Source organism: Natator depressus, chromosome 2, assembly GCF_965152275.1.
Source record: "Natator depressus isolate rNatDep1 chromosome 2, rNatDep2.hap1, whole genome shotgun sequence".
Classification (NCBI taxonomy): domain Eukaryota; kingdom Metazoa; phylum Chordata; order Testudines; family Cheloniidae; genus Natator; species Natator depressus.
The window spans coordinates 210,119,698-210,144,991 of NC_134235.1; the positions used below are offsets into that span (position 1 = coordinate 210,119,698).

Below are 25,294 nucleotides of genomic sequence, written 5' to 3' on the forward strand. Positions count from 1 at the left end.
ATTCTTCAGCCGATGGACACTGAACTCCTAGGCTGGCACCTCCCTGATCATTCATTTATTATCCTACACCAAGCATCCATCCACATACATCCTCTATCTCTATTTTAATCACAATTGTTAGCAAAGCAAGATAAATACAACAAAAGGGTGGGGAGTCTCTGTGTGCTGTTTCTGTTGTTACAAAGAATTGCTTTGAGTCTCTCTCTGTCTTAGGATGTACTAACACAATTAGCAGCTTGCACGTTTCACACAGAGAAGGAGAGAAACAGTAACAAAAAAAAAAAAAAGAAAAAAAAAAACCCAAACCAAAAGATCTCTTAATTACAATGCCCTGGAATTTAAACTATGGGGAATCAAACTTACTTGTGATTTTAATACAGAACTTCTTTAATATGATCCCACAGAGTAAGCAGTTTTCTACTGTGTAATTAGCCTTTTGCTCCTGCCTGATTTTTACAGTGGTGTTATATTCCGAGGTTTCTAACGTCGCAAATTCCCCAGTGTGGAAGCAATTGAGATTCATTGGCTGGAAGGAGTATATGGCATTAGTGAGAGCATTACTGGAATGCTGTGTCCAGTTCCTGGGTCCATATTTTAAAGTGGCTGATGGCAAATTGGAAAAGGTTCAGGAAGGAGCTACAAGAATGATATGAGGTCTTTACAATCTGCCTTACAGAGATTAAAGTAGCTCAAACTGTTTTATTTATCCAATGGAAGATAAAGACGTGACTTGACCATGGTCTATAAATATCTCTGGAGGAAAAGACTTTTTGATTGAGGGCTTTGTAATCTCGCAGACAAAGATGTCATAAATCCAATGATTGGAAGCTGAAGCTAGATAAAATTAGACTAGAAATAACGTGAGGGTAATTAACCATTGGAACTGCTTACCTAGGGATGTGGTGGAGTCTTCATCACTTTGGAGTCTTTAGTTTGGGATTGCATGTTTTTATAAAGGATACTCTCTAGCTCATCCAGAAGTTATGGACTTGATGCATGAGCCAATTGGTGAAATTTTAGGTGTGGTGCTATGAAGAAGATCAGTCCAGATGATCATAATGGTCCCTTCTGGCATTGAAATCTATAAAATGTGGGGATTCTTTGGGTGTCAGGAATAGAGGACAGGACACCTTTACGGCTTCCTACTGCTGTTGGATTACAAGGGAGTGAGAAAGGGAGATAGACTTACCTGATGGAGCCAAGGGGGAAACAGGAAGTAGCTGGACTACGGAGGGGCACTGACCCACCCCCACATTGGGAAGGGGGACGGTATTTATACCCCTGCATTCTGGAACTCTCTCAATCACTGACCAGAATCACCCTTTTCCCTACCCAGGGGTCAGGGTAGAACCAGATTTTATGATCTTCCCTGTGCTTGCACTAGTTGCCATTTTGGGGAGGACTGAGAAGAATTTTTTACCTGATCACCAGATTGACTGAGGCAGAGTGGGGTTTTTTTTTGTCTTCCCCACAATAGGTTGGTGACGTCAAGATGTTGCAACTTAGTAGGTAACAGGTGTGGCAGGTGTCCAGTGCAGGTAGTCATTACGGAGGGGATACAGTTCCCTGATAAACAGGAGTTGGAAGTGGATTTTGGGGGAGGCACCCCCTAAGAAAGCCTAAAAAAGGTGGGTTGGGACTCCTAATCCCTCATACAAGGGCAGGGTGGTAGGGGTCCCAGGAACAGGCTGACTGGGTCCAGGTTGGGAAGCAGGAGGGCTGACAGCAACCTCCCAAATAGATAGAAACAATTAAGGAAATGATGACCTGTATTGTACAATTTATTGCCACCTATTCCCAAATATGTTAAATGAATACAGTTGCAACCTAATTAGACCACATCCATTGCCTCTGGTCTGTCTTCCTGTGTGGTTGGGACAATGCTGGTTTCTAGCATCAGGCAATGAATCAGACAACAGCGTTCAGAGTGGGGGAGGAACCTTGACAATTGTCCTAGGTTGTACAGAATATTTTGATACTATCATCACCTGCTCATTTTAAACACAATATTTTATACACATACTTTCATAGACATTGAATACACTGAGATACCTTCCCAATAGCAATAAAGGAAGCTGTCTTTTTATAAATCTCCAGCAGTAGCAGCACTAGGGTAGACAAGTAGCTGAAAGCACTTGGTATTTTAATCACCTTGTCAGCTAGACCCGCTCAACATGCCAAGCAATAGGGAGGAACAGTATGTGTGTGTGTGTGTGTGTGTGTGTGTGTGTGTGTGTGCGGGGGAAATAAACATGGGGAAATAGTTTTACTTTGTGTAATGATCCATCCACTCCCAGTCTTTATTCAAGCCTAAGTTAATTGTATCCAGTTTGCAAATTAATTGCAATTCAGCAGTCTCTCATTGGAGTCTGTTTTTGAAGTTTTTTTTGTTGAAGAATTGCCCCTTTTAGGTGTGTAATCAAGTGACCAAAGAGATTGAAGTGTTCTCTGACTGGTTTTTGAATGTTATAATTCTTGACGTCTGATTTGCGTCCATTTATTCTTTTATGTAGAGACTGTCCAGTTGGCCAATGTACATGGCAGAGGGGCATTGCTGGCACATGATGGCATATATCACATTGATAGATGTGCAGGTGAATGAGCCTCTGATAGTGTGGCTGATGTGATTAGGCCCTATGATGGTGTTGCAAGGATAGGGTAACAGAATCACTAACAAAGGAACCTATCCTTGCAACGAAGCCCGCTGCCAACTGTGTTCACATATCTATTCAGGGGACACCATCATAGGGCCTAATCACATCAGCCACGCCATCAGGGGCTCGTTCACCTGCACATCTACCAACGTGATATATGCCATCATGTGCCAGCTATGCCCCTCTGCCATGTACATTGGCCAACTGCCCACCGCCCCCACCGTTAAAACACACAGCCTCTTTTAAAACAATGTTATCTGATATAAGCAGAAATGAATTTCAGTATTATTTCTGCCAGTGTATCCTTAGCTTGTTTTTATCGTATGTGTGTGGTTTTTATTGTAACAGTACTATATAAAATATTTTCCCCTTCACTCTACCGTTCAGGTCTTTAGCATCATGAGACTATTTTCTCTCAATAAAATCCTTATGATCCACTCATTATGAGACAATTTCATTCTCACTCTATTAAGTCATTTGGATTCAATATGATGCCAAGGGGACTGTTATAATACTGTTCAAACTCACAGTGAAGTCAATGGTATTATGCCTAATACAAATGCTGTGGTGAAAAAACATTCAGTTAGATAATTCCATTGACCTCATAATAGATTTATGGGTAATTTGGGACTGCAATTAAACTATACAATCTCTGACTGATGTATATGATTTTACATAGCAACAGCACTTATAATAGGTAATATGCAACGTGAAATAACTTTATGGTTGTAAATTTTAATGTAAAAAGGTGCAAAAGGCCACACGAAGGTCTTGAATAATTTTATGTTATGCTATATAACTAGTATATTTTGTAACTAGTATAGGACAGAGATTTGCAAAAGTAGAGAAAATATTTCAAATGCATTTGAAACTCTTCTGGAAGCTGGGCAGACATGTAGGAGCTAGAGGGGAGCTCATAAAAGGCTAATGGACAAATGTTGCCAGAGACAGCTGTGTGATGAGCCCATTTGGTGGTGGTAGTTGCTCTCTGCAAGTGCCCCCATCACATCTGTTTATAAATTCTATTCTCCCTTAGTGGCCTGAAGAGAAACTGGCCACTCTGTCAGGCAAGCTGCTGCCCTGAAAATGAGCATTGGCTTTTCTCAACTTCCTGAGAAATGCCTTTGCTTTCTTACACCTTTGACTTGACAATGGGCCAAATTCTGCTTTGCAATACAGATGCCATGTTCCCTCTGATTTCAGTGGGTGTGAGGGATATATGTATGAGTGCAGAATAGGATCCAGTATTTTAGTTCCTTTTATTTCTCTGGATAGAATACAAGGCCATATTTTACCTTTTAAGCTTCAAAATTCATCCCCAGGTAACACATGATAGTATTAAATAGCTGTTTGCACAAAATATTAGGGTTTTTTGCCGTGTTATTTAGGTAGTTTCTTTTAAATATAACTAAGTAAACTTTTGCATTAGTTCTCCACGGAAGGGCAGAGTACTTTCAACCAAGAAAAGAGTGGACTTCACTTGCTGAAAAATATATTGTTGTTCCTTACTAGATAAGATTTAACATCTTTTTGATTACTATTTTATGGCAATTTAATTTTATAGGCATTTATTAGCACTTAAGCCTTGTGATCTTATCAGTTTAGGTCCTAGACCTGCATGGGAGAAACACATGCATCTCTGCAGGGCCCAGACTCACTTCAGTCTCAAGTGCAGATTCAATTGCAAGAACAAGGCCATAATTACCATGTATATATATTATAGTTTTCTGATCTTTGCCCTTTGGTTTCTTTTGTACTTGGCCATCTGCTATGTGAAATTACTTTATTGTTCATTAAATGCCAACATTTTCAGGTGTTGGTATAAAACGCAACTAGCAAGACTTCCCTTGCCCCATAGATGTTACATTTTAGATGACGTTTTTCATTCTAGAAGACAGATACCGAGACTAGAGGAAGGATTCAGAGTAGCAGCTGTGTTAGTCTGTACCCTGTGCATCCGATGAACTGAGCTCTAGCTCACGAAAGCTTATGCTCAAATAAATTTGTGAGCCTCTAAGGTGCCACAAGTACTCCTGTTCTTTTTTCAGAGGAAGGAGTTACTTTAGAGTTAATTTTTTTTAGTCTAATGATTTCCATTTGTTATATTTGCAGATTTCTCATAAGGAAAGACCCTTGCACTATTGGGAAGTACTGGTTTTCCCATGTAGAATAACTTAAAGTAATTCAGAGGTAAATTCATATTTAGCTCTGAGGAGCTCCTGGCATTTCTATTTGGGTGCACACTGCCTTCTAAACACCCTTTTATTTATTTTAGTTTTCTTAATCTTTCTTACTATCTGCCTTTCTTACTATCTGCCTAAAAAATATGCTGGATGTAAACTTGATTTAAATTAATTGCTTCTGCATGCCCAAATTCTGTTTGCTGAAAGGCAAATCCTTCTCACCTTACTCACTCCAGTAATCCCATTGAAATAAGCATGGAATACAATTTGTGAGATGAATGTAGAAGATAGTGGGATTCTGTTTCCATTGGCTACAGTAAATATTTTAGCCAAGGAAAAATATGTGAGAGAGAGAGAAATTATGTAGGCAGCTTATCAGTGAAGAACCTGTTCTGAATGAATTACACAAAGTGTTTAAGAACAGTTAATCCTTTTGTTAAGATTCTCTTTTAACATTGCTAAGGTCAGTGAGAGACATAATAAACCTCCTTAATCAGAAACTTTTATGATTCCTCTCTGGGTTGTCATGTCCTCCTGTTGTTCACATCTTAACTTGGGGCTTGATCCTGCAAGTACTCACACATCTTTGGGAACAGTCCAACTAACTTCTGAATTGAAGCATGAGGATTGGCGGTGCTGAAATTTGTATTTTACAAATGTATTCGCACTAGTTTGACTCAATAGTAATTGAAATATTTATATTAAAATTGGGATATTTATTTTCATAATATCTAGTGGCAGAGATTTTGACAGTTTAATTATTTGTTGCTCTGACACGTGTATGACTCTGCTACTGGCTAGGGTACAAATTTAGGTGGCATGAAAGAGCATTATGTGTCAACAAGCATCTTTGAATAGGGAGCAGCTTGTGAAGTTACATAATTTAGGAGGCCCATGGAGCTTCTACAGGGCCGCTGGAATGGAGACAAATTTGGGCTGGATTGTGACAGCACAGTGGGGAAAAAAACCAATAACATATCCACTAAGTGAAATAGTGGTTTTGATTCTCTATTTATGTTGTTGATAAAGATAACAAACCATATGTATTTTTTCCAGGTTTGAGAATTAATAAAGGTACCACTACATCACGAACTGCTGCTCCTGCCAATTTACATGTACCAGATGTAATCCAGTTGAAAGACATTGTTTGCTATTTGTCTCTGCTTGAAAGAGGAAGACCTGAAGACAAACTAGAATGTATGTATATATTTTTTCGTATCTGAGGAAAAAGCTGCTAAATTAAAACAAAATAACAAAAGCCCCTAATAATTTGCTAATACATCCACCTGACTATAATGCTAGTAACAACAGACATTGCTTTATTTTCAGCTTTGCAAATCTGAGCTGTACGCAATCTTGAGGAAATTTTGAAATGGAAATTTCTGGCTCTAAATTTAAGACTTAATGAAATATGGTTTTTTTCTTAAAAAGTGACACTATAAAAATGGCACAGCAGAGTTCTGCATTCTTGTGTTTAGCTGATTTCCTTATCAAGTTTGCTCAGTAAGTTACAAGATGTATTTTTTCAGTTTCCAGCCTCAATAATTGACCCTGGACTCTGACAAACTGGGCTCTTTCCATGTTGCACATCATCACTAGTAGTATAGGCTCTGCAGTCCAAATTATCCCCTCAGATACACTTGCACGACCACATTATCTCCATCAGTCAGACCTTTGAAAATCCACGTAAGGCTAATGAGGATGCCTAGGGATGCTTAAGTGTGAGTGTAGACAATAGGACTTACAGATGTAGTTGAGATGTTAATATGGCCCGTATATCCTATGTTGCTAGTGGTTATCAGCAAGATGGAAAGAACCCAGTTGTGTGTCCAGGTGAGTCTGTAGGGCTAGCAGTTAGAAAATATGTCTTTACTTACAAACAAAGGCCTCAGTTCAGAAAAGCTATTAAATACGTGCTTTAAGTTAAGCATGTGCCTAAGCACCTTTCCTGAACAGAAATGCTTTCCGCAATCAGGACCTGAAAAGCTTGATATGGAAATCAATGAAACACAAAGAATATAGAACCCCACAGTGTCATTCTTACAGTCAGTTCTTGGGTTAGACTAACATATTGGCTACATCTACGCTTGGAGCTGGGGGTGTGATTTCCAGCTTGAATAGACATACTCGTGTTAGCTCTCATTGAGTTAGTGCTCTAAAATAGTAAGGTATCTGGGGTAGCCTGGGCATTGTCTAGCTGCCCTTAATATGTACCTGTGGGGTTCAGGCAGGTTTTTGCTTGTGGCTAGTCCATGCCACATCGCTCCCCACTGCCCATGCTACCATGGCTATGGTACTAATTTTAGTGTGCTACCTGAATGAGAGCTAGTGGAAGTATGTCTGCTCAAGCTGGGAATCACACCCCTAGCTCCAAGTGTAGACTAAGGTCCTTGCTGTCCTTACTGAGGCACAAGTTGTATTGATTTTGATGGGAGGTTTGTCTCCGTAAGAAATGCAGGCTCAGGCCCTGATAGTGTACCAAAGGTAAATATTCAGTATCACTGCTGTAAAAATACAGGCACTAGACTCTATCTGCTGGAAATTTATATTCATTGCAAGTTTAATGACCATGTCTTTTATAAGCCTCCAAGTTTTCTAGACTATAGCTAGCTTATAACTACAGCATGCAAGGTCCTAGTCCTGATAACATAGGATTAGTGGGAGTTTTGCCTGAGTAGTGACTGCTCCAAATTTGCCAATATCATAGCACTGGTATCGTATAAGTGCTACAATATTCCAAGGTTAATGATGTATTGGATGCTTCTCTGCAACCCAAAACAAAATCTGTGGATTATGTGTTGATCCCATTAATAGGAAAATCTAAATTCCTAGGTCTTAATTCAGCAGACAATACATTGAGCCCATCCAAGTGGCAGACTGTGTAGGCCCTTCCAGAATCCTAAAGCCCAGATCCTCACCTTCACATCCACATTCAGAATGTGGGAAAGCTGCCTCCGCTGATCCTAGGGATCTGGATTGTGGGAGAGGATAGTGACTTGGGTGCTAGGCAAGACCCCGGTCAAGGATGCACATCTCCCTTAGGTCCTGCAGAGGTTCTCCAGAAAAGATGTTGCAGTCTGGGGCTCTATTATCTTCTGTATACAGTCTCCTTTCCAGAAGCTGCATTGCCAGAGAAATCCCTGGTATTAAGACTCCAATGGAGCCCTGCTGCCAAGGAAAAGGGATTTGTCAGGAACCAGAGGTGCTCCAGAGGCACAAGACCCCTGCCCAGATGGTAGTGTCCTCTCACCAGTCCCTTGGTATCTACCAGCTTTCAGAATAAATCCCACCCTGACTGGACAATGTGGAGAATTGTCTGTGAGGGGGTTTTTGTGGAAATTTCATGCCCTGGGGCCCTCTGCCAGAGAATGCAGTGCAATAATTTCAATCACAGCCCTTGCAGTATAAAATTGTTCTTAATACTGAAGAGATTTGATTGTGATAATTTATTTGGGATGGAGATAAATGTGTAATCCTAATGAACATCAACTGACGCATCATGCAGAATATAATCACTTGCTATAATGGTGCTTTGATAAAACACAGAGTCCAAGTGGAAAAGCACAGAGTATTAAAAACAGGTCCATTTGCATTTTATATTAAAAGTTATTTGGAGTGTTATCCTCATACACATTACAATATTTACATAAAACAGCTCAAAAATCTATTCTAATGTAGATGTAACTGTTTTTGCTTCCTTGAAATGCTGTTTTTTGATTATCAAGATTTTATTTGCTGTTCTGTTTTTCTTCTACTACAAAGACTGGTGCATAAGTGAACCTGATTGAGAGATTTGTCGAAATTAGTAGCATTTGAAAATGACAGTCTACATAATTCAACTTTTTTTTAATTAACAAAAACCTGTAAATAAGTAGCTTACATATGCTTTTGATGACCTTTGGAAATTAAAATTAATTGCATCAGATAAGCATATACAGCAAACACTGAGATTATGTATTTTTGGTTATCACCTTCAACAGAGGAAAAATGTGTCCATATGGTCACAGTATATTTCACCATGTAAATTAATGGTATTTACTAAATGAGGTCCTGATCCTGCAAACATTTAAGTACTCAAGTAACTTTGCACATGAGTAGTCTTGTTTCTAGAATCAGGAACCAAGTACTTCCTAAAGTGAAAACATTTTAGAGTTAAATAATGCAGTGGTAGAATTCAATACAAAAAGAGTAGCAGAAAAAAAGAAAAATTAAGAGGTGGATTGATCTAACTGTGCCCATAAAGAAGTCAATGGTTCTCCCATTGTCTTCAGTGTCAGCAGAGTTAGATCAAAACTGGATGCTTTTGAAAATCAGATCCAAGACACACAAAAGAGTGGAGAAGTTATGCTTTCAGATAGAATTTGAAATACGATGGAGATCCATTGAGGAAGAGAGATAAAAGTATGATATAAAGATTAATAAATGTTAATCATTTGTTATAGATTGTTATAAAGTCCAACAAGTCAATAGGTTGCTTATAACCATGGCTTACAACTGTTTATAACACCTTCTACTGATGTACTTAAAGCCATCTTTAATGCTATTAATCATATCTGTGATGTGCTTAAAACATCTATTAATCATTTATTAACCCTTTATAAACTATTTATAAATGGAATTTTACTATAAAGTGTTATCCAAAATTGTGTGGTGGATCGGAGAGGAATATAGTACTGATTGAAGAATTGAAGCTGTACAGATTCATATTGAATATATTTGTGTTAACCAGTTTAATTCATCCCTGTGCAGAGGATACTTAAATACTAATTTGAGGACCTAAGTGGGAATTAAATCATGCATGGGCCTGATTTAATCTACATTGTTTAAAATTGCTAACATTATTGGGATTTTGCTATGTATTATAGCTATTTATTGATGCTTGTATATCAATAGTTATCTTTGTCTTGTACAGAGATACATATTTTCATGATTTAGTGCATTTTACTCTAGTACCATGTGTTAAAACTTTGGTGTTGTATAAAACTCCCCAGCTGACGGCACTGCTAGAGACTGCAGGACTTAGTATGAAATCCATTCTGGGAAGAGAAGGGGGATGGTGAAACAGTTTTCTTACTTTGAACTGAGAACATTTAAGAAGATATATTTTTCTTTAATTTAAACATTATCTGATGAGTCTCTTTCAGTTTGGGAGATTCTGAAAGGTTTCATAAGTAAATCAGTTTCCTCAAATGTAATACAAGTGGCTGCTCAATGGATGAGACAATAAAGACAGACAAATTTATGCATAGGCACTGTACCTTTTAAGAGGTTGATGGTGTACGGTGTCTTTACACTCGCTATAATAAATATTCCATTAGTTATAGAAAAGAATATGTGAGGTGCTGCCCTTAAGATACTTACACTCACAAGGGGCCACACAGTGTACATTAAGCACTACCTATGGGACAGAATGGCCTTGAGCACCAGTTCAGGAAAGCACTTTCATGCATGCTTACGTTCATTCTGTTTTCTGTAGTAGAACTAACTTATGTGCACACTTAAAATTAAGCATGTAATCAAGTGCTGAATAGGAATGAGCTCTTGAATTGGGCCTAGATACGTAAACAAAAGTTCAGACAATAAGACCAGGGAGATGCTCTAAAGCTGTCTACACTGCACTTTCATCGGTAAAACTTTTGTCGGTCAGGGGTGTGAAGAAAACACATCCCTGACCAACAAAAGTTTTCCTGACGAAAAGCACTGGTGTAGACTGGTGCTTTGTAGGCGGGAGAGATCGCTACCACTGCTCGTTTGGGGTGATTTTATTTTGTCAGCGGGAGAGCTCTCTCCTGCCGACAAAGAGCGTCTACGCTGTGGACCTGACAGCAACGCTGCTGTAGTGGCCCAACTTTGCTGCTGTGAGGTGTGCAGTGTAGACATAGCCTAAGTTACAGTTACATAGTTACAGTTGACTTCAAAAGGAGAAGAATTGTGCCCAATAGCTCTATTTTATATATAGGGCCCTACCAAATTCATCGTCCATTTTTGTAAATTTCACCATCATAGCATTGTAAAAATCTTGAATTTCATGGTTTAAGATATTTAAATCTTAAATTTCATGGTTTAAAAACCAAGAATATGTATTTTTAAAACAGCAAAATATAAACATGTAAAGTCCTTAAGACTCAGCATTTCTCAAACTGGGGGGCCCAACCAAAAAGGGGGTTGCAAAGCTATTGTGTGTGGGGGGGAGAGGGGGGTTGCGGTATTGCCACCCTTACTTCTGCGCTACCTTAAGAGCTGGGTGGCTGGAGAGCTGCAGCTGCTGGCCAGGTGCCCAGCTCTGAAGACTGCACCCCCACCAGAAGCAGCTGAGAGGTAAGGGTCTCATGGTATTCTGGCAGCAGTATTGCCACCCTTATTTCTGCACTGTTGCTGGTGGCAGCTCTGCTTTCAGAGCTGGGCGCCTGGCCAGCAGCCGCCACTCTCCAGACACCTGGCTCTGCAGGATAGGGTAAAAGTACACAAAAGACCAGATTTCATGGGGGAGACCAGATTTCTGAATTTGGTAGAGTCCTAATTATATACCTGTATTGTGAACTTAGTGAAACCAGGGAAAATTTTACTTTGCAGGTATGGAAAGTATATTTACTGTTGCATTCAGCTGACCTGAAAACTAGTTTCAATAATTTCCATGGGTACAATTAGCTAATGAGTAAGCATTTGTAGAGCTGCTATCATCATAGTGGACTAAAAGCACAGTGAGAGTGCAAGAGGAGGCCAGCAAATTTTCTAACTGGGATCCTGTTTTCTGTAGATATAATCAGGATCCCAGTTTCGAGTCAGACGGTAACTCTCTGTCTTGCTCTTGAGTTAAAGGAAAATGATGTACATCTTACATTTTTTCTAATTTAATGGTCTTTTTTTTTTTTTTTTTTAGTTATGTTTCGCTTGTATGACACAGATGGAAATGGGTACTTGGACAGTTCGGTAATTTTATTTCTATTGACATATTATGCTAGCATGAACCGTAACAGTGTATTTGTATGAATCCATGCAGAATGCACACTTTGGATAAACACAAGTAATAACTGGGTATAATAAAAATATTTGTCATCCAGGATATTTTGAGGCTACTCCTAACAATTTGTCCTTCTGCTGAGCATATCCACTTCCCCCTCAACTATAGAGATAGTCAAATGTTGAATCTCCCACTGTGAAATCATTCTTCTGATTTTTAGTTGTAACGTTTTACTGCAGGAGGCAACTTAACTCAGCTCCCAAAACCCCTTTGTACTTATTGGGAGCTGTACATGAAAGAGCTATTTGTAGGGTTGCATTGAGAGGGAAGAAAGGTGAGGCTCAACTTTCTGGGAGAAGGTAATAGCAGAAGATGAAGGGGAAAGGCCAGCATGTTCAGAGAGGCCAGAAATGAGGATACATTGTTAAAGGAGAAGTTTAGGAGTAATGCCTGATTATACAGTTAAGAAAACATCAGAGAGATGTTCATGAAGTGTGTGGCTTGTGGGCAGAGCTGGCGCTAGGCATAAGCAGATGAAGCAATTGCTTAGAGCCCTGAACAGCTCAAGGGGACCCACTGTTCACTTTTAATTATAAGACCTTGCCTTTTTAGTAGTGTGTGTTTGGGGGGAGCAAAAATATTCCTGCTTTGGGCCCCCAACAGGCTAGAACCGGCTCTGTTTTCAGATATTGGGAAGGAGCTGTGACTCGCAAATTATTGGAAATGGGGATAGGGCAGGCATCTTTGTCTTTTGCTTCCTCCACTTCCCCCCACCCCCCTGAAAAAAGCAGGGAGAGAAAAGAGAGAGATTGGCATATAGGAGGAAAGAAGGTAAGGGGATGTACATAAACTTAAACTGGTACTGATAGTGTTCTAGGCAACAGGGGGTTTTAACAAATATCAGCCAACTAATGCATAAGGGATAGAAGGTAGATTAGTTCTCAAAGCTTCTAGCACCCTGTAGAATGAATGTGAAGAGGTTCTATTTTCTTATTTCAGTTCACAGGCTGTAACAGTGGCTGTAGGGTTAGATTTCATCTCCCCAACTGTGTTACACTCCCCTCTCCTCCACTTACCTACTCAGACTTTATGTGCTGGAGTGGATTTGACTCAGTGATATGAACACACATTTTCCAGTGGGCGAATACCATGTTACCACAATTCAGAAGAGAGAACCAATTTAAATATGCCTTTCATTGAATTAAGTAAGGATCAGTGACAGCTCAAAGGAGAGAAGTTGTGGTGCCCAATGCTAATATACAGGTCAGAACATAATATACAGTTGATCTTTAAATTTAACTCAGAAGAAATTCTATCCCTGATTAAAACATCACCCTTCATAAAGGATTATTAAAGCACTCTTGGATGTTAATAAAAATTTTAATTATGACAATGTGAAGAGTTTTTGGAATGTAAAAATCACATTTTAAAGCCCACATTTTAAGGACTAAGCAAAAGTAAGATTATTCAGGAATGTAGTGTCCTTGTTTCTCCACACTATTTCTTCCGCCTTGTTCTTGTAAGCTTTTTCAAGCACACACACACAAAAAAAGAGACTGGAGAGAGGATTAGAGAGCCTTCACTGAGTTGGGTTCTGCAGAAAACATAAATAACTGCAGAAAAATATTGACAGGAACTCTTTCAAACATTGACATCTAAAGTGTGCCTGTAAAATCACCATGAGTAGCTCCCATTGTGTGTGTATGTGAGCAGTTGTGCATCCAAGCATGCATCCAGTTGCATGCACAACTACTGATTTTGTGTGTATGTATTTTGCAGGTGCAACTTTGATGCCAGTGTTTGAGAGTTTGTTCCAAAAATTTTGTGGCCAAATTCAGGTTGCCTCTTGTTCATAAGAAAGAAAAAAGGAGGGTAAGCATGGTACAACTTTTGTACCTTATTCCTAGCTCCCCTAAAACCCATGGAATACACACTCCATAGATGCATTCCAGGAGGAATCTGAGGTCAGAAATCATAGTATCTTTAAGTGTGTGTTCCTTGAACCCCTGTGTGCCCTTCCTTGCTGGCATTACTTGTTGGCTGCACGTGTAGGAAGTGGTGGTGGCGGTGGCGAGCGAGGCGGTTATAGGAACTCTGGGGGTTTGAATAATGTTGCAAAATAATGCCATTTTTGTTGAGCCTTTCACATTATGGCCATTTTCTGAAGTACCGACAACTTGGACTGCAACTGGAGTTGAGCCCTCAGGACCTTTGAAAATAAAGGCCCCATAGAAATAATTGTAATAATAGTATATATTCACTTGCACTCAGTTTAAGAGCAGTAGTGAAGAAGGCCTGAATGTATCCCCTTCTCCCCCCTACCCCCCGCCCCGACATGCATGCTTTTCTTATGGATGCAATTTATACTGGGCCTGAGTGCTGAACCTAGAGCAAAGGGGCAGATTCTTAGCTGGTGTAAACTGTCATAGCTCCATTGATTTCAGTTTACAGTAGTTGAGGATTTGCCCCCGGGTTTGTACAAATATCTAAATGGAAGTGTACCAAACTTACAATTACATTAAAACATATCCATATCTGCATAATATACATTACCCAAAAATATTAAAATATCATTTGCATACAGTAAGTTCCTGTGATCCTGAAACACTCAAGCATACCTTCATGAACCAAACCCGTGGATTTAAATTAATGACATTTTGTGGAACTGAAATCAGCACGGTGGAGATAACACCGCAAATTTGAAAGAAGATGGTTCAGTGAGAGCCAATCCTTACTAGTCTCGCTTCCAACAGCACAAATCATCCCAGTTAAGTGAAGAGCATAAGTTATACCTGACCAAAGCAACCTGCAAAATGTGAGTTCAGGTCCTCCTTTTTCAATGAAAGATTTTCTTTCTCCAAGGCCAAACATATACACACACACACAAACCTCACCCTAAAATATTCCCTTCTTAAAACAATTAAAAGTAATCCTTTTATTCTGCTTAATGGAGTCCCCAATGGATATTTATTTCTGATTTTAACTTCTGTTAGTAATTATACTGATATTCAAATATATATCATATAACTGCTGATTGAATATTTTTTACCTTATACTTTGATATATTAAATGGTTTGATGTTTAAATGGTTTTGTTAAAATATACATTTAATATTTTCATCCATAGAGATGATACATCCAAATACGCTGTCAGTCTATATTAAAACAATTATAAACTATATATCTGAATTGTAAGAAAATCAGCCAGTATGGTACCGCATTAAAACATCTTTGTTCTTTTTTCCTGCCTAGGAGCTAGAAAATATCATAACTCAAATGATGCATGTTGCAGAATATCTTGAATGGGATGTCACTGAACTCAGTCCAGTAAGTATTTTGTCAGATCATTGATGCAATTAATTTTGGAAAACATTCTGTAATGTCCCATGAATATCTGTGATATTAATACATATATTGAGTACTAAAAATAATAATAGTTGTTGCTTCTTTCTGGGGCTGGCATTCAGCCCTTTCCTAATCTTTTTTCCAAAGAGGACAACGTAGCACCATGGTCATAAGTCTGAGATATATGCCCTCCACTAAAGTTTAAGGCTTTCTCACCATTACATTTAGTAATTCACCTTCTCAGTGTGCCTGGCACATATCTACCCAAAATCCATGAGGGGCGGGAACTATCATCTGTGTACAGCACACCTAGTACAATGGGCCCCAAACTGCAGTTTAGAAATCTCCATGACCCACTCCATAGTCTGCATTACTGCTCCATGTAGACAAACCCTTAGATGCAAGCAACCATTTCTGGTGTTTTTCCTGGATTTATTAGCTAAACATTGATTTAATTTTTTTATTTGTTTTTATTTGTGGTGTTTTATTGGTGCTTATCAGTCAAAAGCTAAAATCAGAAGCCATAAAAACAGAATTTAAGTGATGCATAGGGCCTTGTGCTACCCTTGGCTCAGGGTGAATTTTTCCCTAAGCTTTATCTTTCCATGGAATTCTAAGAATCTGTAATGCTACAAGGATGGTAATATGAAACTATGGTATATAATGTCACTTCTAGAGCTGAATAAAAATAGTAAGCATGTGTCACAAAAAAAATCATTTTCTTGAAGTTTTTGCTGAAAACTGGAAAATGTAATATTTCCGGTTCCCTGTCTCCATTATTTGCCTATTTATTTATTTGCTTCCCCCCAACCAAAGAAAATGGAGGAAAGAGGGAGGGGAATATAGAAAATACAAGGGTCAATGAAAAAATTGGGATATTTAATTTTTTTTGTTTCAAAATTTGAAAATGTTGAAAAAAATTTCCACAAAAATATTTTTTAAATGTGCTTTTTTAATTGAAAAAAAAAGTTTTACCAGTTCTAATAAGGACCTAAGTATGGTTTGGGGGCGAGGTGAGGGGTAAAATGACTTTAAATACATTTCTTCCAAAGTTGCCACATATGATACATTTTACTTTGTTTTTTCCTTCAGAAAGTGGGTGGATCAGGGTTAATACATATTTTTGTTTTCTTAGAACATCCAATTTATAGGTTTTTGTTTGTTTTTTCTTTTAAATCTACAGATCCTTCATGAAATGATGGAAGAGATTGATTATGACCATGATGGCACAGTATCTCTGGAGGAATGGATCCAGGGCGGAATGACGACAATCCCACTCCTGGTGCTCCTTGGATTAGAGAATGTGAGCATTAATCTAGCAATGTCCAAAGGGTAACCTGTGGATCAGATGTGGCCCCAAAACTAATATATTTGCAGTCTGCCACCACCTTCCTCTTAACTATGGAACTATGACATGCAGAGACTATCCAGTACGTAGCTACCTCAGGGGGAGCAGTTGAGCCAAGGATGGAGAATTACATAATGAGACCTATTATTGCTATAGGCCACAGTTTTGTATTAAGGATGAAAACAGCTGTAATAATATTAATTTTATATCAGTTAGATGCAGCTGTTGTATTGTTGGCAAATTGCCAATGCCATCTGCCTTCTTGCATTTGAGCTAACTTTGAGCACCTCTCTTTTAGCATGTCACAGGTGTGTGATTTTGATATAAAAATATTTGTATTGAAAATTTTCTGTAGTACTTTACAGACACTTAAATGGAGATATTAAAGAAGTCCCTCCACCCCAAATCAAGCCCAGAGTGTTGCAATTATGCAATCAGTTATACGATATTGTTATGAAGGTCGGGTAAGTTTAGCACTTTCTATTGCTAAATATATAACAATATAATAGTTGTGTAAGACTTTTTAATCACAGGATCTCAAAATTCTTCACAAATATTAATTGATTAAGCCTGTGAAGAAAGTATTCCTTGGTAAATATTATTTTCTTCTTTTTACATATGTGGAACTGAGGCACAAAAAGATTGTTACTTGCCCAATACCACAGAAGACATCACTGTCAGAAATGGGTTGCCCTTTTTCCTGACTCATATTCCTAGATTCGTAGTTAGATAGATTCATAGATTCCAAGTCCAGAAGGGACCATTGTATCCATCTAGTCTGACCTCCCATACAGCTTCCCCCAAACAGATCCTAGAGCAGATGTTTTAGAAAAACATCCAGTCTTGATTTAAAAGTTGTTAGTAATGAAGCATCCACCACGATCATTGGCAAATTGTTTCAGTGGTTAATAACCCTCACTGTTAAAAATTTACCTTTGATTTCCAGTCTGAATATGTTTAGCTTTGACTTCCAGCCATTAGATTGTATTATACCTTCCTCTGCTAGCTTGAAGAGCCCATTTATTAAATATTTGTTCCCCAAGTAGGTACTTAAAGACTGTAATCAAGTCATCCTTTAAGCTTCTCTCTGGGTATCTTTATGCTGGGTGGGGGGAACCAACAAAAAACTAAAACACCTCCGGCAGTGAGTCTCAGAGCTCAGGTCTGTAGACTTTGGCTTGCAGGTCTTGTGCTACAGTGTTAAAAATAGCAGTGCAGATGTTCCTGCTTAGGCTGAAGCTTGGGTTCTGAGACCCACCCCTCTTGCTGGGTTTCAGATCCAGAGCTCTAGCCTGAGTGAGAATGTCTAGGCTGCTGTGTTTAGCACCATAGTGTGAGCCCCAGTGTGTAGACCTGGATTCTGAGACTCACTGCTGTAGGTGTTTTTTTGCAGTGTAGACATACCCTATGGTTAGGTGGATAGATTGAGCTCCTTGAGTCTATCACTATTATACTTTCTTAATACTGTAATCATTCTCATGGCTCTTCTCAGAGCCCTCTCCAATTTTTCAACATCCTTCTTGAATTATGGACACCTGAACTGGACACAGTATTCCAGGAGAGGTCACATCAGTACCAAATACAGATGTAAAATAACCTCTCTACTCCTACTCAAGATTCCCTTGCTTATGCATCCGAGGATTGTGTTATCCCTTTTGGTCACAGTGTCAGACTGGGAGCTCTTGTTTAGCTGAACTGAACAGTTCGGAATGCTGCCTCTCATATAATGGATATAGAAAGTCTATATGCTGCTTTTCCCTAGTTCTTATTGCGATATGGAATGGCTACTTTGGGGGGTAGTAAGAAACTATAGTTTTCAGTGGGTAAACTTCACTTTTTTAGAATTTGAATCTGCCTAATTCCATCTATAGATTAATGTAAATCCTTCTCTATAACATTTTTTCATGAGTATGTTGAAGGCAGAAGCTGAAATATTCCAGTGGTGCACATACTGAACATAGGCCTGGAATATACTAAATTATATTAAACCAAATGACTTCTAGACTTTCATAACTTATTTTAAAATATTTCTTTTAAGGAAAAAAATTGATAATGAATATTTTCCTGAGCCAATCCAACAATCAAAATTCCCTAGCATTCTGAAGTACTTATCGGTGTGGCTGTGCATCAGCGCTTTGTCTATCCAGGAATATTTGGATTTATGTGGGAGAAATTAAAATACACAGTTCTGAACAAATGCTTATATAACTCATGTGAAGTTTATTTTTGATTACTTAACAAAACAATATTGAGGGGTCTCCATAATGTTTTATTTCTTGAGGACTAGTATAGGTGGCTAATGGGAACTGTAGTGCTTTACGCTATATTATTGTTCGTGAATGATTAGGCCACCAACTCAGGGGACTACACAAGCTGCATCATTAGTCTACCAGGAAAAGTAGTGTAACATTACCACAGGAATGGTGAAAGGCTCTAACATTGCCCCCCCCCTCCATTTTTTTTCTTCTTCTTCTTTTTTTTTTTTTTTTTAGAGGCCTTTTGGTCCAATGGAATCATACAGCAGTTTCTAGAGGAAAGTCAACATTTCACATTTTCCATTGAACCAGCAAAAAGTTATTTTGCCTTTACTGTTAGGTTTACAATTTGTGTATATGTTGAATGGTCAAATCTAGATATATTTTTGGATACTGAAAGTAAAGTAATATGAAACTCTTTTGTCTCTGTCCTCCGGAATAATTTACGAAGAGAACATAAGATAGATGATGGAATGATAGATGACAAATTGTGGGAATGGTATGAGAAATATTTCTATTTGATAAAGACGCTGCATAATCGTGACACTACATAATACTCCTGAGGGAGTTCTGTGCCAAAAAAATAAAAATTCTGAATCTGTGCACAATATTTTAAAATTCTGCACATTATACTTGTCAATAAATAAATGTGGAGGCTCCAGCATGGCAGTGGGGAGCACAGGACACTGGCTGTAATGGAGGTGGGAGATCACCCTGCAGCCCTCTTACTCACGGGACATGGACTTGGCAGTAAGGCTGCACTCAACCCTGACACAGCACAAGGGCTGAACCTGCACCAGAAACATCCCAGGGTCCTGTCCCTCTGTGCCAGGTGCACCAGGTGTGGATAGGCAGACTCAGCTTGGCAGGATCCAAGTGTGGAGGGTCTTAGTGTGTGTGGCGATCCACGTCTGGGTTGAGAGGGTTGTGTGTGGGGCAATCTGGGTACGGGCGGCTCAGTGAGGGGGTCCAGGTGTAGGGGGGAATCTGGATGCACAGGAGGGGTTGTTGGGGGGTTCTGGGTGGAGGGGGAATGGGATTCTGCTGAGGGGTCCAGGTGAAGGTGGTTGGGGTTGGGGTTCAGCAGGAGGGGTCTGGGTACAGGGGTAGAGGTCCTGATGCAGGCGGTAGGATCGGCAGGGAGGAGGGGTGTCCAGGTGCAGGGAGATTGGGCTCAGCTGGGGGGGAGAGGGGGGAAGGGGTCCTGGCTGCGGCTGGTTCTGGGCCAGGCCTCCCGTGTTCTGAAAGAAAATGGTGTATTGATTGTCTTAATTCGTTGATTTTAAGGCCAGAAAGGACCATTGTGATCATCATAACAAAGACACCATTTCATCCTGTAATTCCTCCACCATGGTCAATAATGTGTGGTTGAACTAGTCCATATCTTTTAGAGAGACATCCAGTTTTGATTTAAAGATTACAAGTGAATGAGAATCCACCTGATCCCTTAGTAAGTTGTTCCAATGATTAATTACTCTCAGTGTTAAAAAATACGTGCCTTATTCCCACTATGAATGTGTGTACCTTCAACTTCCAACCACTGGATTTAGTTATATCTTTTCCTGCGAGGTTAATAAGTCCTCTTCTGCCAGATATAGTCTTCCTTTGTAGATATATTTAGACCATGATTGAGTCAGTTCTTAACCTTTCCCCCTCATCCTTCAATAAGCTCCTACAGTGTTTTAATTGCTTGATATTGGGACAAATAGGGGTGGGGTTGTGGAGTTGCTTGGTTCATTTTTGACTGTCTTCAGGGGTTTTATCTCTTTGCTGAGATATTCTTTCTCATTTTGTATAAAACATTCATATATCAATCAGTGAGACAGATCCTCAGCTGGTGTATTTGGTCACAGTTCTATTGACTTCAATGGAACTATGACAATTTATATCCACTGAGGATCTGCCCTGATACCTTTATCACCTCTGTGTTACACCTATAATGTGTGTATCCCTTAAAAGAAAACTGAATTGCTAACATAAAAACGATTTAAGATATTAAATCACTAACAATCCTTTAATTAGTCTTCCTTACTGACTATATAGCTGTCCCACTTAAGGGAATAGCCATCTGAAAATAGTTAAAATGAGACAAGGAACTATATTACATAAATTGCAAGAATTAAAAAATGATCTTCTCTCTGTTTTTCCCCTTTATTTGCTTTATCCCTTTGTTCTTTTTTCTTAGTGCCTGATTCTGCAGCTGCACTGCAGGCAAAACTTTCATTGAAATAAATGGGAGTTTTTCCTGTGGAGCAGCTGCAAAATGGAGACCAGTAATTGTATTTGTATGACGCCTCTTGCCAAGGCAATCAGCATGCTGAACAAACAATTATAACACAATGCAATTAAATTTTAATTGCTAATTAATTATCTCTTGTTTTATACAATGCTTTGAAAATCTAAAGCAAGATCTGAATGTTGTGTAGTACAAATATTGTTTTGTAATTTATGTATTAAAAGGCCAGATCTAAGAATATTATATCTGGTTAATCACCAGTTAACCCTTTAGCACTGGCTGAATGCATCCATCAAGCATCATATCTACTAAAACTGTTCCCATTAAACACCAATAATAATTATTCAATAACATTTGCTTAAATTGCTTCCCTTGGAGATGTTATAGTAAAGTAGCTCTGGTTCTGACTAAATGAAAATTCAGGATGTTTTGAGTGATTAGAAAAAAGGGAGTTAGAATGGAAACCTTAATATAGCCTTAATTCTAATGGTTGCTGCTACTACCACAATATGATATTTTGCACCTATTTTATATAGTGCTTTCCATTTCAAAGGATTTCAAAGTGCTTTAAAAACACTAATAAATTAAGCCTGAAAACAGCACCATGAGGTAGCAAAGCATGTTCATCCCTTTCTTACAAATAGGGATTCTGAAGCACAGACAGTTTAAATGATTTGTCCAAGGTCAAAAGGAAGTCTGTTGCAGGGCTGTTTAAAGAATCCAGATCTCCTGGTGCCTCGGGCAGGTTTAAACTTCAACTTAAAATGCTGTAGCAGCGCCACTGTATCATTTCAGTGAAGATGCTACTATGCCGATGGGAGAGCTTCTCCCATTGCCATAATTAATTCACCTCTTCAAGGGCGGTAACTCTGTCAATGGGAGAAGCCCTCATGTCGATGTAGAAATGTCTACACCATGGCTTAGGTCAGGATAACGGCATTACTCAGCTCTGGATTTATCACACCCCTGAATGAGGTAGTTATATTGTAGACCTGACCCTGGTCTACACTTAATATTTAGCCACAAGACTCTTCTTACGTTGATTTGATAGTGTATGAAAAGCTATAAGAAATCAAAGGTCGGGAATGTAGTCATCGGCCATGGGTTCTGTTCTTAGCTCTGCCAGTGATTTTCAGCTTCCTAACAACTAAGATCAGTTAGGATTTGGAGTAGGCTCCAAAGGGGAGTGGTGGAAGTCCCTTACATAAGAGTTACTTTAGATGGGCCACACATTGCTAAATTCACAGGTCCAGACACTGTAGCTTCATCACCCTCAGGATAGCATAGAGTGGACTGTGTCTCTAGAACTTCTTCCTGGCCTTAGCCAAGTTTTCCATCTAGAAGCTCAAGTCTAGGGAGACTTTCTGGGTCTGTAGGGCCATTTTTCTTTCATGCCTCCATTTCCATATCTGAGCAGAGTTCCACTGAGCTATATCCACTGATTCTGTGATCTTTTCTCAGAGCAGTGGGTGTATCTGAGGTTCTCTGATTAGTATCCTCCACTTGCACAATGTTGTTAACCATTTAATCCCACTACCAGCCCTACACTTTTGTATTTCATGTGTCCTGATCATTTGATGCTGCTTGCTTTGTGGCTTCTCGCCTGTGACTGAGGGGTGGGCCATTGCTGTGCCAAGATCAGGGCCTCTATCTTGGGCCCTGACAGTCTCTCATGGAGAGCAAGATTCCCCTGTGGGCGTGCCTCCACTCCAGCCTTGTTCTGCAACCTGCTGGGCAGTTAGTTGGTGATTCCTTCACAGAACAAGAGTACCCTGATACCTACTCTTTCTGCAGTGAGAGTAGGACCCTGTAACACACACTTACTTCCTAAGTCCAGGCTGAAGCCCCTATTCTTCTCCTCCAGTACTCCCTTCTGAGTTTTGGGCTGTATTTCTCCCCATCTTCCGCCCCACCTGTCTGACCCATCCAAGACCCCACCGAGATCAGGTACCTCCTCATTAACCACTTTCTTGTGTTCCCATTTGCCATATATAATTCTATAATAAGGAAGGTCAGTCACAGGGAGATTCTGTGTAATTTTGAGACAATTATCCTTGCCCTCATTTGTTCAGACATCTGGGCAGGATTCCATTGCATGGTGTCCAGTTACTCCTTGGAACTCTGAGTGGAGCAGTGGGCATTGTCTGGAATATTCTGCTTGTTGTCCCATACTAGCACGTTTTTCACATCCCTATGACATCACTTTTGATTTGTCACTCAGTCAGTTTACACCCATTTGTGTTTGGTGCCTTTTCTTTTGTGGGCAGGGGGTTTCTGTCATTTCTCTGGATGGACCCACAAAAGGAAGGCCAATAGGCTAACAACTTTCACAAGCACTAGATTTACTTTCAAAAGCTGAGTTACAAAGTGGGTGAGGAAATATATTTTAATTTAACCAACTTTTGTTGGTGAGACATAAGCTTTTGAGCTACACAGAGCTCTTCTAGCTAGCCTCTCTCACCAACAGAAGTTGATCCAATAATAGATATGACCTTACCCACCTTGTCTGTCTAATATCCTGGAGTTGACACAGCTACAGCAACACAGCTGACCCCTCTCTTCTGGCCTTCAAACAACCCCCAGCCTCTCCAAACTCATCATCTGGGGCAACCTCCCCACAGACCAGCACACCAACTCAAAGTGGGACCAGACCCTGCCAAATCAGCAGATGCAAACATATCTCCACTGCTACAATGATCAACACCCCTTCACAACACACCTTTCAAGATCCATGGTTCCTACACTTGCCTATCACAACATGTGGTGTACCTCATCCAGTGCACTAAATGCCCCAATAACAACTATGTGGGTGAAACTGGACAACCGCTATGTTCTCTAATGAACTCACAGGAAAATGATAAAAGACAAACAACCCGTCACCTATGGGTGAACACTTTTCACAAAGTGATCACTCTATAACTGACCGATCAGTCCTCATTCTCAAAGGAAACCTGCACAGCACTTTCAAAAGATGAGCCTGGAAGCATAAATGTATAACTCTGCTAGACACTAAAAAATCATGGCCTGAATAGAGATACTGGTTTTATGGCTTATTATAGCAATCTGCAACCCACTAACCAACCCCCCACACTCCAGCTGCTTCCACTCCCACCCATCCTTTTCTCCCTGTGTGATGGGCCACTTCACCCTGAGTGGTCCCTTAAAATAAGTGTTAACTACTTATGCTAAACAATCAGCTGTGGCACTCTAAGTTTCCCAAACCTGAAGAAGAACAACTCTGTGTAAGCTCAAGAGCTTGTCTCTCTCACCAACTGAATTTGGTCCAATAAAAGATATTACCTCATGCACTTTCTCTCTCTAATTCCCTGGGACCAACATGTCTACACCACCACTGCATACAAGAGCCAAGGCATTTTGAAGCTGAATATTTTACATTTGCTCTCCTCTTGGTTGCCACTAGATGTCATAATTGCACCACAGCTGCTATTTTGTTGCGGCTCAGAAAGAATCTGCTTTGCTTTTCTGTAGTAAGAGAGAAATTCAACAGGAACAAATGCCTTCTAACTAAAGCTAAGATTTTGTCACAGATATTTTTAGTAAAAGTCACGGACAGGTCATGAGCAATAAAGAAAAATTCACGGAAGCTGTGACTTGTCCGTGACTTTTACTAAAAATATCTGTGACAAAATGGGGATAGGCAGGTCCCCACACCACCTGCAGCGGGGCAGCTGCACAGCAGCTGAGAGCTGCGGGGCCTCTGCTGCCTGCAGCAGCTAGGGGCTGTGGGGTACCCCAGAAGCTCTGGGGGTCCCCCCACCACCCACAGGGGCCAGGAGCTGTGCAGTACCCCCACCATCCACAGCTCTGGGGGTCCGCAGTGGCTGGGAGCTTGGGGGTTCTCCTGCTGCCTGTGGCAGCCGGAAGCTGCAGGGTACCCCCAAAGCCTGTGGCAGCTTGGAGCTCCCTGGGCCACCAGAGGTGGCAGGCGGACCCCACATCTCCCTGCCCCCGTAGGCGTCAGGGAACCCCAGCAGATTCCAACCTCTGCAGGCTGAAGTCATGGAGGTCGCTGGAAGTCATTGATTCCGTGACTTCCGCGACCTCAGTGACTAAATCGTAGCCTTACTTTATAACCTATATTTATTTGTATCACAAGTAATCTGAAACAAATCACATTTCTTTTTTAAATTACCCCTTTTAGTCTTAACCCATTACACCTACACTCATGAAGCAGACACTGAATATCTGTAAAATACAGAATTAATCATCTCAGTGAGGTAAATACTATACAACCCAAGCATGCCAAAGCTACAATTGAATTATAAGGACACTTCCTTGTGAATGAGATTCAC

At 39.9% G+C, this 25,294-nt stretch overlaps 1 protein-coding gene across 2 annotated transcripts in view; it reads left to right on the forward strand.

Annotated features, from left to right (window-relative positions):
* Positions 1–25,294, forward strand: part of DGKB (diacylglycerol kinase beta) — a 500,582-nt gene that overhangs the window by 141,926 nt on the left and 333,362 nt on the right. For both annotated transcript variants that reach the window (XM_074945832.1, XM_074945833.1), the window contains 4 exons: positions 5,894–6,034; positions 11,718–11,767; positions 15,050–15,124; positions 16,326–16,445. In XM_074945832.1, the coding sequence (XP_074801933.1) occupies positions 5,894–6,034; positions 11,718–11,767; positions 15,050–15,124; positions 16,326–16,445 (386 nt within the window). The remainder of the gene's footprint in view (positions 1–5,893; positions 6,035–11,717; positions 11,768–15,049; positions 15,125–16,325; positions 16,446–25,294) is intronic.